The sequence below is a fragment of the Pimephales promelas genome, chromosome 14 (assembly GCF_988280905.1).
Source record: "Pimephales promelas chromosome 14, fPimPro1.hap1.1, whole genome shotgun sequence".
NCBI classification, from domain to species: domain Eukaryota; kingdom Metazoa; phylum Chordata; class Actinopteri; order Cypriniformes; family Leuciscidae; genus Pimephales; species Pimephales promelas.
In genome coordinates, this window is record NC_142782.1 from 24,987,157 (window position 1) to 25,004,674 (window position 17,518).

At 37.0% G+C, this 17,518-nt stretch overlaps 1 protein-coding gene across 3 annotated transcripts in view; it reads right to left on the bottom strand.

The window, feature by feature from the left end:
• Positions 1–5,010: 5,010 nt before the first annotated feature.
• Positions 5,011–17,518, bottom strand: part of csnk1g2b (casein kinase 1, gamma 2b) — a 32,075-nt gene continuing 19,567 nt past the window's right edge. For 2 of the 3 annotated variants that reach the window (XM_089119715.1, XM_039677483.2), the window contains exons 4-12: positions 13,454–13,602; positions 13,021–13,255; positions 11,987–12,072; positions 10,103–10,187; positions 9,865–10,013; positions 9,644–9,724; positions 7,420–7,521; positions 5,867–5,973; positions 5,140–5,327 (exon numbers count right to left, since the gene is read on the bottom strand). In XM_089119715.1, coding sequence (XP_088975841.1) covers positions 5,273–5,327; positions 5,867–5,973; positions 7,420–7,521; positions 9,644–9,724; positions 9,865–10,013; positions 10,103–10,187; positions 11,987–12,072; positions 13,021–13,255; positions 13,454–13,602 — 1,049 coding nt within the window. In that variant the 3' untranslated portion in view covers positions 5,140–5,272. Of the gene's footprint in view, positions 5,328–5,866; positions 5,974–7,419; positions 7,522–9,643; positions 9,725–9,864; positions 10,014–10,102; positions 10,188–11,986; positions 12,073–13,020; positions 13,256–13,453; positions 13,603–17,518 lie in introns of all 3 variants that reach the window. The other variant, XM_039677491.2, reaches the window with a different exon arrangement.

The following is a 17,518-nucleotide window of genomic DNA, read 5'->3' on the forward strand; positions in this document are numbered from 1 at the left end:
TAGAGAGAAATGAGTGAGATCGGCTTGTGTTGTGTTTAGTTTAAGTCCACTAGGAGGGAGGGTGTTCTCACATATAACTCCTAAACTCTGGAATAGCCTTCATGATGTTGTTCGAGGCTCAGACTCGCTGTCCCATTTTGAAACTAGATTAAAGATCTCTTTAGTCAAGCTTTTACATAATGTTTACCTTTCATACCATTGTTGAATCAGATTGAATGCATTAATATTATGAACAGCAGCTATGCTAATTATTTCTACTTTTTATCTGCTTTTCTGCTATGCTGAGGTATAGCGTTCGTCAGCTCCAGTTTGTATCCAGCCTCTTACGGAGACTTCAGATGCCCCAACACCTGAGATGAGATGACTAAACGCTTGTGAAGAGACGACTCGACACTATGTACATTTCTTAAATGCACTTTCTGTAAAGCTGCTTAGAAATAATATGTATTGTGAAAAGCGCTACACAAATAAATTTGAATTAAACTGAAATGAATTGAATTGTTCGTCTGAAAGAAGAATGTCATGACCTATGAAGGCTTCAGGGTGAGAAAATCATGCATGGGCTAATTTTAATTATCCCTTCAATGGTTACGCCTCAAATTTTCCCGGTTATGCCTTTTATGGATTTTTTAGAAACCATAAAAAGTCCATAATAAAAGGCATAACAAGAAAAGCTACAGAATTTTTTAGCTACAGAATAACTGTTTAACTGTCTACCATATTGCCTAATCATATCGTGTTCAAAATGTTTCTTTGACATATTATATTTGACAGTGAAGTGATTCCACTGGTTATGCAGGGCAAAATGCCGCTTGTCAAACTTCCAAGGAGGAGGAAAGGGTTTGGTTGGTTACATATCATTTTCAGCCATGGGAAGAAAATAAATCATACATTTACTGGAATATCAATAAGAAAACAAAGGACGACGAATGTTTAAATAAAACAACCCAAAGCGAAACTGAGTTTTAAATAGAGTCCTCAATGGTCAACATGGTGTTGTGCCACAGGAGCGCTAAATGTCAAGTTTCTGTTTATATGCGAGTTTGACATGCTCGTTGTAATTTGAACGCTAGTTCAGAGTAGTCGACGCTGTTTTTTTCTGCTAGTGTCCAGTTTAGAAGAAGATTATGATAGAAAATGACATCCTCTCCATCCCTCTATCCAAATCCATGAAAAGCACAACGTGGAAGACCTCAAATAGGCCTACTTGCTCTCAACATTATCATGGTAAAGTAAAATTAAAATTCAAGTAAAATTCACAACATTTGTTCCACCAAAGACATAAAAAAAAAAGTTTGCAACAAAAAAAAAAATGGTAGGCCAATAGGCCTATTTGAAAATGACTTGGTTACTTTTTTACTTATTTATTTTGCGAAAGCTGAAAATCACAATAAGACATGGAATGTTCAAGTTCCAAAAGACTCAGACTCCAATATTTTAGAGTGTGTTTGTGATTTATCTGTGCACACAATTATTTATTTATTTAAAAAAATAATGTGGCCAAATAATAATCAAAGTAACTTCCCTCTTGCAGCGACATCTCTTTTCTGATGACTTGTTTTATAGCGCGAGGAGGGCGGGACAACCTGTCACTCACATGACATCACAGCAATAGCAAACCAAAATGAGCCAATGATCCAATCCCGCCCGCCCCTACATTTTGTTTTTGTTCGAGAAGCAGTTTAACTGAAATATACATCACAATATGGAAAAAGACTCTCTTAACTTCTGTTGTTTATTGTCGACTTTGACAATAACTGTGGCAATTTAGACCAAAACATAGTTGCCATGGTAATTATTGTAATAGAAGCAAATTGGAAAGTCTTCTATGTCTCAGTTCAAAAATGTATAAAAGTCGTCACATAGTATTAAAATTAGGCTAAATGCTGTTGGAAAATGTAACCATAATAACTAAACCCCTCTTACCACACTTATAATGATTGATCTATAAAACTAGGCTATATAAAGTGAAGGATTTGGCAGCTTGTGTGTGACTTGTTGAACCTCTCTGAATCCCTCCATACAGTCATAGTGCATCTCCAGTAGACATGGGTGGCAGTCCCCTACCTCTGCTCCCCTCACAATGTAATCTTATATCATTCACACTGCTCTGCCTCCATCCAAGTACAGGCCATGGTCCAGACTCCAATTAGTGGTCACACTAACAGGCGGAGATGACGCCTGCCCCTCAAATTACCCACAGCAGCATGTTTAAAGACTGCAAGGGGGGTATTGCTGCTGGCACACCGTGGGCTGATACCCAGGAGTCAGGCAGCTCTGCTTTAATTAAAGGGTGCTTTTGCATTTGTTTCTGCTGCTTGTGTTTCAGAAATTTATTTCAAATGGCAATGCCACCCAGTATTATGACCCTGGTGTATTCAGGTACGACGGCATTGATGGACTATCCGCAGAGCTCCGGGAGGGAAGCAGGGCTGTAATCTCGAAAAGCTTTTTTGTAGCACAACTATGAGTGAATCCATGTGCCATAGCCTCCATGTAATTGTATAGATCCTGTACTTTTTGATTCTTATATCATATTGTAATTCTAGACATCTAGAAACATGATTCAAATTCAGTTCAAAAACCAATTTTAATCATGTAGCCAGAAAGTTGTATGGCATAAATTGAAACATGATGGATATCAATGTAAAAAAGTTATTTTTCTACTTTCAAAGCAAGTGGTTCTCAAACTTTTTGACTCGAAGGTCTCCCATATGTCAAACACAACAATAAAAGCCCCCATATGATAGAGGCTAAGATATTGTAACGTTTTTTTTTCAATATTTCTGTAATTATTTGTGACAAAGCTTTACCATAACTCATTTTGTGATTCCAGAACTATCAATAACTGTATGTTGTTCAATAAAAACAGTAGTTATTGATGGAGGGGGAAAAAAATAAGCTTTTAAGCTTTTTATTATAAGCTTGCTGTCTCCCTCTAGTGGATAAAAATGTAACTGCCATATAATTGAATACCCCACAGGTGAACACAGAAAATCAGGCTGAAAAGCTAGCAGAGAAGACTTGACGAGCACTAAAAAATAGACATGTTAATGAATTAAGCAGTGAAGATGTCCATGGAATGTAAATGAAAAAATGATGAAGGTAACTGGAATGACACCAATCCTGAAAAACTTGGTGCATAACTTTTAGAAGCATTGTACCACTTAAAACAGCACAGGCCTGACTGGTCAACAAGCTTCACTCACTTATATATATATATATATATATATATATATATATATAATTAAGTCTATTTATAGATATAAGGTATACTTGCCTATTGTTGTATAACTTTTAATGCCTATTTCAATGTACCCTACAATTAGTTTATTACTATTTCCGTGACTCTTGTGGTCCTCCATAGTTACAGTTTCCAAAATACAAATTTAGTACCTATTAACTCTTATCTTATTGGTAATAAATGACTTGTTTAAAACTTCACAAGATCTGACCAGATAAGACAAGACAAGAGTCTGAACATAATTTGACATGACAGCACAGACACATGCCATAAGACATTCATACAAAGTGTTGATGTCACTCACAATGAGCCTAATATGATTGACCTGATAATCTATTGGGATTGGCGGTACTGATATTGAAGATAAAATACAAATTAGACAGTAGGTACATTGAGTTAGAAGCTCTTGAATTGTAAACCCTTATTAAATTCTAATTTTGTTCTATTCATATGCCAATATTGTTTTTGCACATACACACTCAGACATGCTTGTATATGTGGTTTACGAGGACTCTCCATAAACAAATGGCTTTATACTGAGCTAATCAAATGTTATATCCACAGTGGTTATATCCCCTTACGCTAAACACACCCATCACAGAAAACGTTCAGCATTTTTGAATTAAAAAAAAAAAAAACACTGTTCAGTATGTTTTTAAAACCATTTGGTTTACGAGGTGACAAGAACTATACGTTTTAATGTCATTTACACATTTGTGTCCTCATAAACCATTTATACAAGCACGCACACACCACAGGTCACTTTATTTGGTACACCTGTTCAACTGCTCATTAACACAGATCAAATCAGCCAATTCCATAGCAACTCAATACTTTCAGGTATGTAGACATGGTCAAGATGATCTGCTGAAGTTCAAACTGAGCATCAGAACGGGGAAGAAAACTGATTCAAGGCACTTTAAACATTCACATCCACACGTTAACCACCCCCCTAAAAAAACAATGCTATCACTCAAAAAAAATGTCAGTGCAGGACACTTGCTTAAATTTTAAACATTTTACTTGGAAAGGCACAAACTATGATTTCCTGGAAAATAAATTTTGATGTGAGACATAAAACTGAAGTACATTTTTCCTTCTGTTCCTTAAACGGTCCTTGAACAGAGATCAGCTCTGTGCGGGACCATTCCAAGTTGTCTGACGTTTTTCTCATCGTTTTATTGCAAGCCCACTGTGTTCCCCCAAAAGTGCAATAACAACGACAAGATAATAATATCCATTAGTCTCTCCATCGCCCACAGTACCTGAGGCCAGTAACTGTGCTACAGAGTCCACAATGACAGAAAGAAATGGAAGAATTTATATTTAAAAATGACAAAAAAAGGACAAAAAGAAAGCATTTCCAGGACACAACAACTGCTTTACAACCCAGGGATTCCTGTCCAAGAAAAATTTAAAAATAAAAATCACAGGAAAAAAAAAAAAAAAAGACCCCAGAGTCAGGTTGAGATGAAATGTGTCCTGTTATTTTGTAATGTGGTGGGGGTCATTCCCAGTGCAGAGGCGACTCCTGCCCTCAAGCTTTTGTCAGAAATAAAACATATTTTAACAAAACTTAAATCATCCGTTCACTGACGTTTTCATCCCCTGATCAATGAACAATAAATGCTCTGCATGGAATCTAGTATACAACATGTCAAACAGCTGTTCACACCACTGGGGATCTTATATATAATCAATTACTCTCATATCACGTTCTTTTCATCTTTGAATGTTTATATGTGATTTCTTTTTTATTTCTTTTTACACATCTTGTATCATATATCTTCATTTATTCTCTTTTTTGAAGGAACCAGAGTCTGTTGAACAGTCAACAAAATTCCTTTGCACTCCATTAAGTGGTGAAGCATCTATGAAAGAAAGTGTGATGGGAACACACACAGAGAGAGAGAGAGAGAGAGAGAGAGAGAGAGAGAAAAAGAAAGAGAGAGAGAGATCTGTGTATTTTCTTGCATTTCAAACTTAACAGTGACCAGAATGTATCAAGTTCTTTTCAAAGAGTTGGCTTCACTTGTGCCTTTGAAGAGCTTTCCTCTTTCTTCTTTTAAAAAAACAACAGCACCTAAAAGAAAATCAGAGCAAAAATTACAACAGACATACACAAACAAATGTCTTAAGTTGAATTCGGTTATAAATTGAAGAGTGCCGAGGCATAATGAGGAACATTAAATCAGTAAAGTGACATTCAAACGGCAATATGCCAAGGCAAAATGAACATCCATAATTCATTTTCAATTAGAGTTGACGAGCTACAGTAATGCAAAAATTGGCATATCCAGCACTCTGACATTTTTATGCAAATGAGGAGTTACAACAAGTAGTCTATTTTACATGGATTAATTTGACTGTTATGAATCATTATCAATCAAATACAGGGATAATTAAAAAAATGAAAGAAAGAAAATAATGCATGGAAACGTGTCAGCAACTAAAATGATGCATTATTCACTGACATTTGGATTCAAACGCTTTTATCAGTTCATTTTAAGCAGAAAAGGAAACAGATTGTTTTTTTGTTTTGTTTTTTTTACCAGGTTTACATCCCATCTGTGATCATATTTCAAATCTATAGTTCAGTAGGAACACATTTATGGGACTTACTTTGTGTCGTCTGCCACCTCTACCTCAGCGGGTGCAGTGATGGGAGCATTGGAGTGTCCAGCGGTCGGGTCGTCTGTGTTCAGCTCTCCATTTGTGGAGCTCATGACCTGTGGATCGCACAGATACAATATAAACATTTCATACAATCACCACAACTGAAACCTTTTCTTTACATTTACATTAAATTTGTGTCAAAATTATAAAAAGTCAGAATTCACACAAGAATTGTCCTGTAATAAAAAAAAGTTCTGAAAACTGTTGATAGCAAACACTGAAGATTGACGACTTCGACCAAAAGAGCACACTTCTTTCAGAGTATGTGATATACTCTAATAAACACATGTCATGCACTGACTCTTTATTACATCAAAATTATATTTGAGACACATGAACATATATTTAAAGGATATATATAAATTAAACTGTCAAACGATTAATCGCGATAAATCGTATCCAAAATAAAAGTTTGTGTTTTCATAATATATGTGGGTGCACTGTGTATAATTATTATATATATATATATATATATATATATATATATATACACACACATGCTTGTATATTTAAGAAATAAATATTATTTATATATAAAATATTTTTATTTATATATAATATAAATTATATATAAATCTATATACAGTATATACATGAAAATATTTCTTAAATATATACAAGCATGTGTGTGTATTTTTATATACATATATATATATATATATAAAATAATTAAATTATACACAGTGCACCCACATACATTATGTAAACACAAACTTTTATTTTGGATGCAATTAATCGCGATTAATCGTTTGACAGCCCTAATATAAATATATTGTTATAAAAAAGAACAGAAAACATATGGAAACATCCTGTTTCCTGCACTGATGTGCACATTCCTATTCAATAAATATGTGATCATTCAAATAAAACATTAAATGACATTTAATTAAACATGTGACTATACTACAACATTCCTGTTCTCTAAATACTTTAAAGTTTTTTCTTTTTTTTTTTTTTTTTGGCCTGAATAATATTCAACCCCTATGAAAGCCATTTTGTAAAACTTGAGCAACTGCCATATTTGTGCTGATGTAGTGTCAAAGTAAAACTAAACTGCTGGATATTGTGCAAATAGTGCAAACCTCTGAAAAAAAAATCTCTGAAATAACTAGAACAGACTTAAAAACTAAACTAAATTGAAAATAAAAAGATAATTATCTTAAGATGGAAAAACAAGACCTGTTTATACAATGGGATACCATTCCAAAAACCAACACTAGGTGGCACATGTGCTTCATCAAGCACCTTCACACCGTTTAAGAGTTTTTCTTTCAAATCTATCAGCATCCATTAGATCCTATCACATCATGAGCTGCTCTCAAACTAAAACGCTTGATGGATTCTATTTTAAAACACACGGTATCTCCAAGGAACGTCACTACCACCATCTGCAGAGGCTAAAGGAGCCAAGCTGAGCGTCACAGATGAATGTGTGCGCGAAAAGCAGATAGAGAAGCAGCCATGCTCACTTATAAAGTAGCATGACTTGCGAGCAGTACCTGCACTGAGCCCCCCAGCCTCTCGGCCGTGAGATGCGACCCCAGAGTCTCCTTATTGGTCACTGAAGTGGGCTGGGACTCACTTCCTTTGAGTTCGGGTGACTGATCGACAGTGGAAGAGCATTTTGGATAAGAAAGCGTGGAGAATGGGGCGGGTTGAGGTGGAGATTTAGAGGTATGATGGGAAGGGGCCAGTGGGTGAGTGAGTAAACAAACAAACGAAAAAATCAACATTAAAAAGGAGACATCTCACATGCTGAAGCTTGATCAATTACTAATACAAACGTTAATAGTGAATGACACAAGCAAATGGAAATAAAGAAAAACCAGAGTGAGAGAAAAAGAAAAGTAAACATGCAGAGGCTTCTATTAGAAATCAATGTGAGATTTTACAAATTATGACATGAACACGACCATTAAACATCACATAACATTTCTTTTTTTAAATGACATGCGAGCGCAAGCAAAAGGGCATTTACACGTCACGTACAATAATTTTCCAATAGACTGTTAAGCTCATTTTATGCTTACGTAGAAATACTCATCACCAGGGTTTAAACTGAGGTTTTTAAGATTTCAGAGCTTTATGCTTTTAATAAACCAAGCAAAACTGCAAATGTACATGAGTGGATGTAAATCAGGATGCATTTGATACATTAGAGGCTGGATATTGGAAACGGAAGCAAATTTTGGCTACATTTTATTTTGTGATTTCATTGAAATATGGATGAGCGACAGAGAAATGTATATGCCGGAATGACTTAATGAAGGCAAGTACACAATGTCTGGAAAGACACTATTTTGAAATGTGCACTACCGGTCAAAAGTCTGGGGTCAGGAAGTATATTATGTAAACCTATAATATAGTATAGGAAGTATATAATAATATTTCACTATATTGGTAACACTTTACTTGAAGGGGTGTGCATAAGACTAACATGACACCTTCATAATCATGACATGACTCATGTTATGAATATGAAGGAAGTTTTATGCATCTTTGTAACAACTGTCATTAAGTGTCATTCGCTTAGTTATGACATTTTTAATGCAAATATGACATTGTTTGGGATGTCTTTGTTACGACACCTTGACATAAACCATTACATCATAACCTGTCAGTGTCTTTGTCATGACAACTTGACATTACTAAGACAACACAATCTGTCATAAACATGACATAAAGACTAATTATCAAACTTAAGAAACCACCTAGCTTTATTGGTTAACATTACATTAAACTATCACGTGGTTGGTTTTGACATTGGCTGTAATGAAGCCATTATAACTTTTTAATGACAAATTTAATGTGTATCACTGTAGTTGAGGTCACAAAAAATATTCATGACAGTTATAATAGCCTCATGACGGCCAATGTCAAAGCCAACCACATAACAGTTTAACTTCATTTTATGTCAAGTTGTCATGACAAAGACACTGACAGGTTATGATGTAATGGTTTATGTCAAGGTGTCATAACAAAGACATCTTAAACAATGTCATATTTGCATTCAAAATGGCATTATTGAGCAAAAGACACTTAGTGACAGTTGTCACAAACATGCATAAACCCTACTTCATATTCAAGACATATGTCATGTCATGGTTATGAAGGTGTCATGTCAGTCTTATGCACACCCCTTCAAGTAAAGCGTTAACAAAAAGGCTAACATTTTTGAACAGTAGTATATTATCAAGACATCTTTACCCTGTCCACATTGTCACAATCATCATTATATCAGGGCAAATAAAATGCCCATATTTATGGCCATTTAACATTTAAGCGCAGACAGTGCTGATACCACTGCTGAACCAAAAGCATTTTGATTCAGCAGCAGGGAACTTTGTCTCTAAGCAACTGGCCAATTTGTTTATACCAAGCAATGCACAACTAACCAGCCTTCCATTCCACTAATTAAACACAAGAATGATGTGTGTTGCACAACTGTAACATCACACAAAACTTGAGCAACTCCTCTGACAACTTCTTCTGTCATCAATTTAGATGTTCAAAAGTGCCAGGGCTTATTCTGATCACATCACATGTCAAAAGAGGAAAAGTGGGCAGAACACCTGCATGGCGTGTGTCTACTGTATCTGGCCACGAGTAAGATACCTCCTGGACTCACCTACAGTGAGATGTACTCCACGACCATCTAGGGTGATTAAGACCTATAGTGTACTTCCTTGAGGTAGATGCCGATTATTTGTGCACCCAACTCACCTGGTTTTTGGTCTGCGGTTGTGCTTTGTCTCTGCTGCTCGGCTGGGGTGTGTCTGTGGGGATGGGGCCTATAGGTGTGGGCTGAAAGAGACAGCAATGATCTCATTGTTGAGTATGTCTCACACACACACACATAAACTTACACAAACAAACCCAACACAGCATGACGAAAGACATTTGACAGTTGAAAATGCACAAGGAAAGCATTTAAGAACACTCACGAGAGGCTTGCCGACCCAGTCGTACTCGTAATCAAACACGTAGCCATTCTTGTCGAAGAGGTCTGTGAAGAGCTTCCTCAGGTAGTCGTAATCTGGTTTCTCAAAGAAATCCAGTCTTCTCACATATCTCAGATAAGTGGCCATCTCCTCTACAGTGTGTAAAAACAGGAATGGAATTAGTTCAGGGAAACGCTTTGCACACTACTGTGCTTGACATAACCAAATCGACGCAACTAACCCGGGAAACTTTCACATAGCACTTCGATCGGTGTAGCTCGCTTGGTGTCGCCAATTTTCTGGTATCGCTCTTTCAGTGTGTCCGCCTGTTTGGGAAACACAGACGATTTCACAACCACAAACTCCTCACAACTGACAAAAAACCTGGCTGAAATGTAATAATAAAGCAGTAGCAATGTACAAATCCAGGGCAAGATTTTGTACATTGCCTGTACATTTTTGTACATTTGTACGAAGCCTAGTTTTATTGAATAGGTGAGGACACACACACAAAGCGAGATCGTTTTGCTATTTTTTTTTTCATTCTCACCCTACTGTCATCCATGTAATCCATGAAAGTGACGATTTTAACACTGGTGTGAGAGACATCAGCAGGCAAATGCAGAACTTCAAACACCTGTGTGCGTTCAGAAGCAACCGCTACAGCTATGCGACTTATCACACTATGACACATGGCTGAGCAACTGAAGTACAACACGAGCAGCTGATATCTGCATTTGTTGCCATGTCTTTCACACTTCTCAGTCACACTACAGTTCAAAAATGTGGTGTCAGTAAGATTTTTTTTTCTAAAGAAATGAATACTGTTATTCAGCATGGATGCATTAAAATGATCCAAAGTGATGACCGAAATTGCAGTTATGATGTTAGGGAGAACAAAAAAAAAAAAAACTATTTTAAATAAATGCTGCTAGTTGAACTATACTTAAACAATCCTGAAAAAGTATTAGTTTCCACAAAATTAAAACTTTTTTCAACATTGATAAGAAATGCGTCTTGAGCAGCAAATCAGCATTACAATGAAATCTGAAGGATCATGTGACACTGAAGACTGGAGTATTAATGCTGAAAATTCAGATTTTTCACCTGTGATTGGTGTAAAAATGCAGCAGCATGGCTTTAAACTGGTACTAAAAAATGAACCATATTACTCCCATACAAACATCTTTACATGATTGGCTTCCTCTGAAATTTAGGATTGATTTCAAAATTCTACTTCAAAACACACACCAACATAGGGCTGTGAGAATAATCGTAATTGATTTCCGATTTCGGCTTCCAGCGATTATGAAAACAAGATAATTGAGGTAAAATGATTATTGCATTCAGTCCAGCGCACGTTCCTTTCCTTCACAGAGGTGCGCTTTCGACCCACCCTAAAAGCCCCAAATTAACATCGAAATCAGCCAAATAAGTGTGTTGTAAAATGCAGTCTACTGTTGCTAAACTGCGGGGCGTGTTTGATATTAAATAGTGTTATTAAAAGCGAATTAAGCTGCAAAAGAGACACTGTTCCCCAGGCGGAGTCTGAGCCGCACGCGGATATGTGCTTTGGATACATGTCTAAACGTGTACACACACAAATGTCAAAATGCCTTTTTGGGGAGTATTTATGTAAACTTAAGTAGCTTTAAAAAGGATTAATCTATATTTTAAGTGTACAGCAAATTTGACTATTTTTTCTTGTCGGCTTTTACTTATCTGAATACCACTGTTCGTACATCTTCCTTTTAATTATAAACAGTTTTTTTAATTTGTATTTTTGGCCATCTTGTTTGTAATTAGTTTATTTGTTCTTGTTGTATTGCTGACTTTTTACTTGTCTCAAGTAATTGTCTAGTTAACCTAGTAGGCTATTAGTTTTTTTGCTGAAGAATCAATAATTTTGAAATCTCATTGATATTTATAATGACATTGCCTACTAATAATTCTGTTGAATAATCTTGATTTCAATATCGACCAAAAATAATCCTTTATGATCTTAACGATTACATTTTTTTGCCACAATCGAGCAGCCCTAGTCCATCATGAGGTAAAGATGTGAAAATGGAGAAACCATCTCAAGAAATTGTGAACAAACTGGTAGTAGGTAGAAACAACAAACCTTCAAGCCCTGCCAGGGCAAACTGCCTCTTAGAAAGTACATAAACATATGGCCCAGTGCTTCTAGGTCATCCCTTCTGCTTTGTTCTGAGGGGGAAGAAAAACAACAACTGTTATATGTCACACTGATGGATGCAACAGGTACATTGTCACTGTTATATGAGACGGATATATTTAAAACTTCATGATTAAGAGGGTTACATAAATATGGCCTTGTTTACACTGTCAATGAAATGTGACCCAATTCCAATTTTTGCTCAAATGTGAGACAGATCGGATGTGTTCTATGACCCCGCAAACAAGAAAAAAAAACGCATGCTTTCAGATATTTCAAGATCGGTTTCAGGCCTCATTCATATTTGGAAATAAATCAGATATAAATCAGATATGTGATTCAATGCAACTCAAGTAAACAGGCAGATCGGATTTTCTGAGCCATTAGGCTACGTCTCTGTGGTTTAATGATTAGACCAACCCCGACGTGCATCTGGAAAGGAACGGATGGCCCAATGAAACGTCATGTCGTCATAGGAGATGAATGTGGACAAACGTTGACAACATGTTAAAGGTTGGCTTGCTCATCCTAAAATTTCAGACTCACTGCTCCTCGTTAAAGCCCGCCACATTATGCTCCCACCAGTCCTGAGAACCCTCTCGCACACAAAAACTGAAAAAAATGCGCAATGATCATGACCCTTTTCGTTGTCACGTTCATCCATCTGTGCAAGAACCCCCTTTAAGCCTGTGCAATGTTTCAGATAGTATTGCAAGAGTAAACACATGAATCGGATATGGGTCACAATTAAAAGAACGTGTAAACGGACGGCCGACAAAAACGGAAATAGGCAACAAATCAGAATTGTGCATCAAGACCTGCAGTGTAAACGAGGCCATATGAGTCACTCAGGAAAGTGAAATTATGTACGATCTTTAAGGTGGGTTGGTGAATTTATTATTTCCCCCCTCAGAAATCAGCTTTAAAAAGACATCCAGAAAATGAACTTAGAGAGATCCGAGTTTAAAGCGCATGCATACCTTTTCCCAAATGTGTGTTTATACTCATATATCGGGCAGTGCCAGTCAGGCTCTTATGCTCTCGGTATGGGATGTGTTTTTTGGTCTCGGGGTCTATGTATTCTTTGGCAAGCCCGAAGTCGATGATATGAATGGTGTGCTGCCTCTTGGACCCCGGCCGCCCCACCAAAAAATTCTCTGGCTTGACGTCTCGATATATCAAGCTCCGTGTGTGAACAAACTCCATCCGTGTTATCTGAAAAAACAAGGAAGATTGTGGTCGAGGACATTCTGCACCAAAAAAACATTAAAAAATATACCAAACAAACATGACAGAGCCGAACGATTCCTAGAAATCATTTAGAAAACAGCCAAAAAAAAAAAAAATCCTAAATGTATGAGACAAGCCAAAATTGCTGAAAGAGGCTAACTGGCTCTCTGACCGGATGCTTACCAGTTGAATAGCTATCATTAGGACGGTCTTGAGGGAGAAAGTGCGGTCGCAGAGATCAAACAGGTCCTCCAGACTGGGCCCAAGCAGTTCCAGAACCATAGCGTTGTACTTCCCGCAAGGCCCGAAGTAGAAGACCTGAGGAACTCCCTCTGCAAAGACAAAACGATCATTTAACAACCCAGTGAAATGGAAAAATAGAAACTCACCTCTCAAACTCTCAATTCGCACCAAACATTCACATTTAAGAAGCTTTTATCCTTAGGGAAAACAATTTTGTATTATTTTCTTAACACCACCAAATGTTTAGCCTGCTGTTCACAGCCAGCAGAGGACACGTCTCTGACAAGACCCATAATGACAACACCTTGAACAAAACATGACTAACAAGCCCTGGGAGAGAGAGGGCATCATGCAATTCATTATGGCAGTGACTATCTTACGCTCACTGAGTTTACAGAGGACTGTAAAACATCTCATCTATCCTGTGCACACAACACAATCTCTCCCACATTAAAGGTACAATATGTAAGAATTTTGAAAAAAAAAAATGTCGCCCGTCAATGACGCAATATCCGCACTATCCTCGATTTCCGTTAATACTGCCATAGCTGTATGCCATGATGTAACGGCGTAACGTTTAGCGGCATGCAGTTCTTATTTCTTTCAAACATAGACCATGGCAAGCAGATTTTTGAGATGGCGAGAGCTCCATGTCCACGACTAACTTGGACTTGGCAGAGCTTCACGAGTCACAACTTGACTGCTTTATTAGACAGGTGAGCAAATGTAGATTATATAACGTTAAATCTATGTTATATAATGTTATCTCAACATGATGAAATGTAAGAATAGGGTTAGTATGTTATTCTAATGTTGATCTAGCTTACTGCTAGTTTCGTATAGCAAACGAACTAACACGTAGTATAACATTAAACGGCATTTAAATGTGTGTTGAAAGTTATAGTGTGATAGCGTAACGTTAGACCAAGTGAAGCAGCGCTGCGTTACAAGTTTAATTCGTCTAATAAACTGACCAGTGCGAGTAATCCAGCACTTGCGGGTAGTACAGTAGAATTAAATATTCTTATTCCTTTATATCCACGGGACTCGCGTATGATATGTCTCTTTAGCAATCACGTCTTGCTTCATACCACTGGCCCATAAACATTATTAGATCCATCAGTTTGACAGCAAGTCCCATCATTCAGCTCACCACTGCGTCATAAACCTACACCTTTGTTATTGTTGGAAACTGCACCCTCTTATGGTGAAAAAAACCCTGCATGTTGTGCCTTTAAATACTCAAAACACTATGGAGTCTGGTGCCTCCTGGCCAAGGTACTGGCCTCAGGTCTTTCCCTTTACACATTCAACACTGTGCTCAGTCCGGTGACACTATTGTTTCTTGTAATCTGACAGATTTCATTAAGTTTGTTGAAGAACTGTGCCTTTGAAGATTCTCCAAATCCGTCACTCCAAGACTTTATTAACTGACCAAAGCCAGTTGCCTCAATGAGATCATTTCACTATAAGCCTTGCAACAACCAAAACTCTTTTTTCTGTTACTATGGACATGACTCTGAAAATATGACAGAACTGTTTTACTTCCAGAACTGTTTGATGTCTCAAATGGTATATAGCACAGTAGAGGGTGATATACCGGCTGAAGCTACATATGCTGGTGTACATTTTCAATTTCTACAGCAATTATGTAAAACAGTGCTTTTATGGCTGTTCAATCAAAGAGCTTGTATATTAAAGAAAAAAAGTTTGGATACCCTTAGATATTGCTGCTAACACGATATTAAACATGGAGATAGAGGTGATAATTCAGAGTAAATAACTTCAGAAATTAAACAAAATATATTGGGCCAACCACTCTTTATCGAGTAATCGTATATAGTCAGCAAAACTTCCCAATGAAGTTTGAGGGAGTGAAGGGCAGGTTTGCAAACTTTTATCAACTAAAAAGAGAGAAGACTATATTTTTTTAAGGGTATATCTTGGGTTAAAATTAGGGATGTCAGGCAGATATATTTAAATAAATAACTTAAAATTAAAATAAATGTCAAAATAAATGATAAACGGCATTAAAATATATTATTGTAATTACAAATATCTAAATTATAATAAAATATTAGAATAAAAAAAATTATGATATTTTATATGTTTATAACAATCTATTATCATTCACCTCTAGCACCATGTAGCACACAAAAATAAAACACTATTTAAAGTGCATTGTTACAGACCAAAGCATAATAGTCTGGTACAAATAACAGCTGTTGTGCAGGATTAGGTTTTTTTTTTTTTTTTTGCTGTCCCAAAAAAAAGCTGTGACTCCACAAAACAAGACCTCAAGGACACCGTTCTTAACTGCTCCCCACTGCCAGTGTTTCCAATGTAATTCCAGGTCGCCTGTGCCAAGTCCCACGTGTGTGTTCTTTGGCCGAATGGTTAGATGCAGAAGCACATGAGACACCCTGAGACAACGAGCCTAGGACAGCACAGCTCCAGGGGGGATTATAGAAGGATTTACCTGATCGGCAAACGTCATTCCCACGGGTGGGGGTTGCCGAACACGCGCACACACCTGCCTGCACTTTAGCCAACCGGATCTGTTTGGAAACCACAGCTATGATGGATGTGCCCATGGCAAGACTGCAGCCAGGAAGCTGACTCATCAAAGCAACAGATCCAAGGTTTTAAACCCAACGCCAACTCGGCAATCAGAGGGAGGAAAATTACAACCATGCGCAGCTAGAACATTTCTTTGAATTGTAAACAAGGCCATCGCAAGTTCTTAAAGTGCTTCAAATTATACCAAAGAAATGTAAAATATGAACAATTATTATAGTGGCAGAAAGTAGGACTATGAGAGGAAGCACAGTCCATTTTATCCATGCAGTACGCAAAATAAAACTTACAACAGAGGGGCTTGTGATGATGATGAGTAGTAAATACAAAAGGCCATAAAAGTATTTAGATACTTTTGTACACTTATAATGTCTCACCGGAATGAACCGATAACATTATAACTAATACCAATAATTTGGTAAATATGATAACTGAAAAAACACTAATAATAATCAAATCTAAAATAAACCTAAAAACTAAAAAATATATTTTTTGGCAGTTCAATTTAGGCTTCACAACAATGTTGTACAATATTAAATATTGACAGCAAAGGTCATCTAAAAACAGGCAGAAACAATAAGACAACGACTAAACTAAATATACGAATCAAAGCACACAACTAAATAAATGCATAAATAAACAAAAGGATTAGAGTTTCTCAAAGCTATTCCTTGCATCTGAAATTGCACTATGTAGTACCTACTATCATGAAAATAATATGTTCTATCTGGTATGAATATGGCCAGTATGAATGAAATTGGGACGTACCACATCCACCATGTTGTTACTGTCACATGACCTACCAGTGTCAGTTGCGTCACTTCACTTGCATTTATAAATCCTCTCCTGTGGCCTCATGGGATGGTAAAGTGTCCATTGAATTATGTGCACCTCAGAATCTTGGTCGAAATAGTAGGTCATCTGGGTACTGGGTAACGTTTTTTTTTTTTTTTTTCGATTACTATGTATTTGGACATACTACTCTTTTGGCATACTGTTTTTTGCATACTATATGGAAGGGAAAGGGAAGTGTTTGATTTTGGATGCAGCGATTATAAAAAAAAAAAAATTTGCACACTGTTCCACTTTTACCAACCTCTGTGCAGTGACGCTAGAGTTCAACAAGGAGATTTTCTGCCATTTCAAAACCCACTTGCTCACATCACTAACAGAGCCTGAGTGAAAACAACACAACTCATTGTTCATCAAACACACGTCCTCTCAGCGCAGACGCACTGGAATGTCAAAGTTAGCACACATGCCCGAATGAATACTTGCATATTAAAGATTCAGCATGCAGCAGGAGAACAACAAGGCCCTGATTCCATTACCGGGACAGTGGAGAAGAATCAAGGACTGAAACGTGATCGTTCCGGGCGGCGCAAGTCCCAGTGTGAATCGGGAGATGAGAGGGCTGGGGTTATCTGT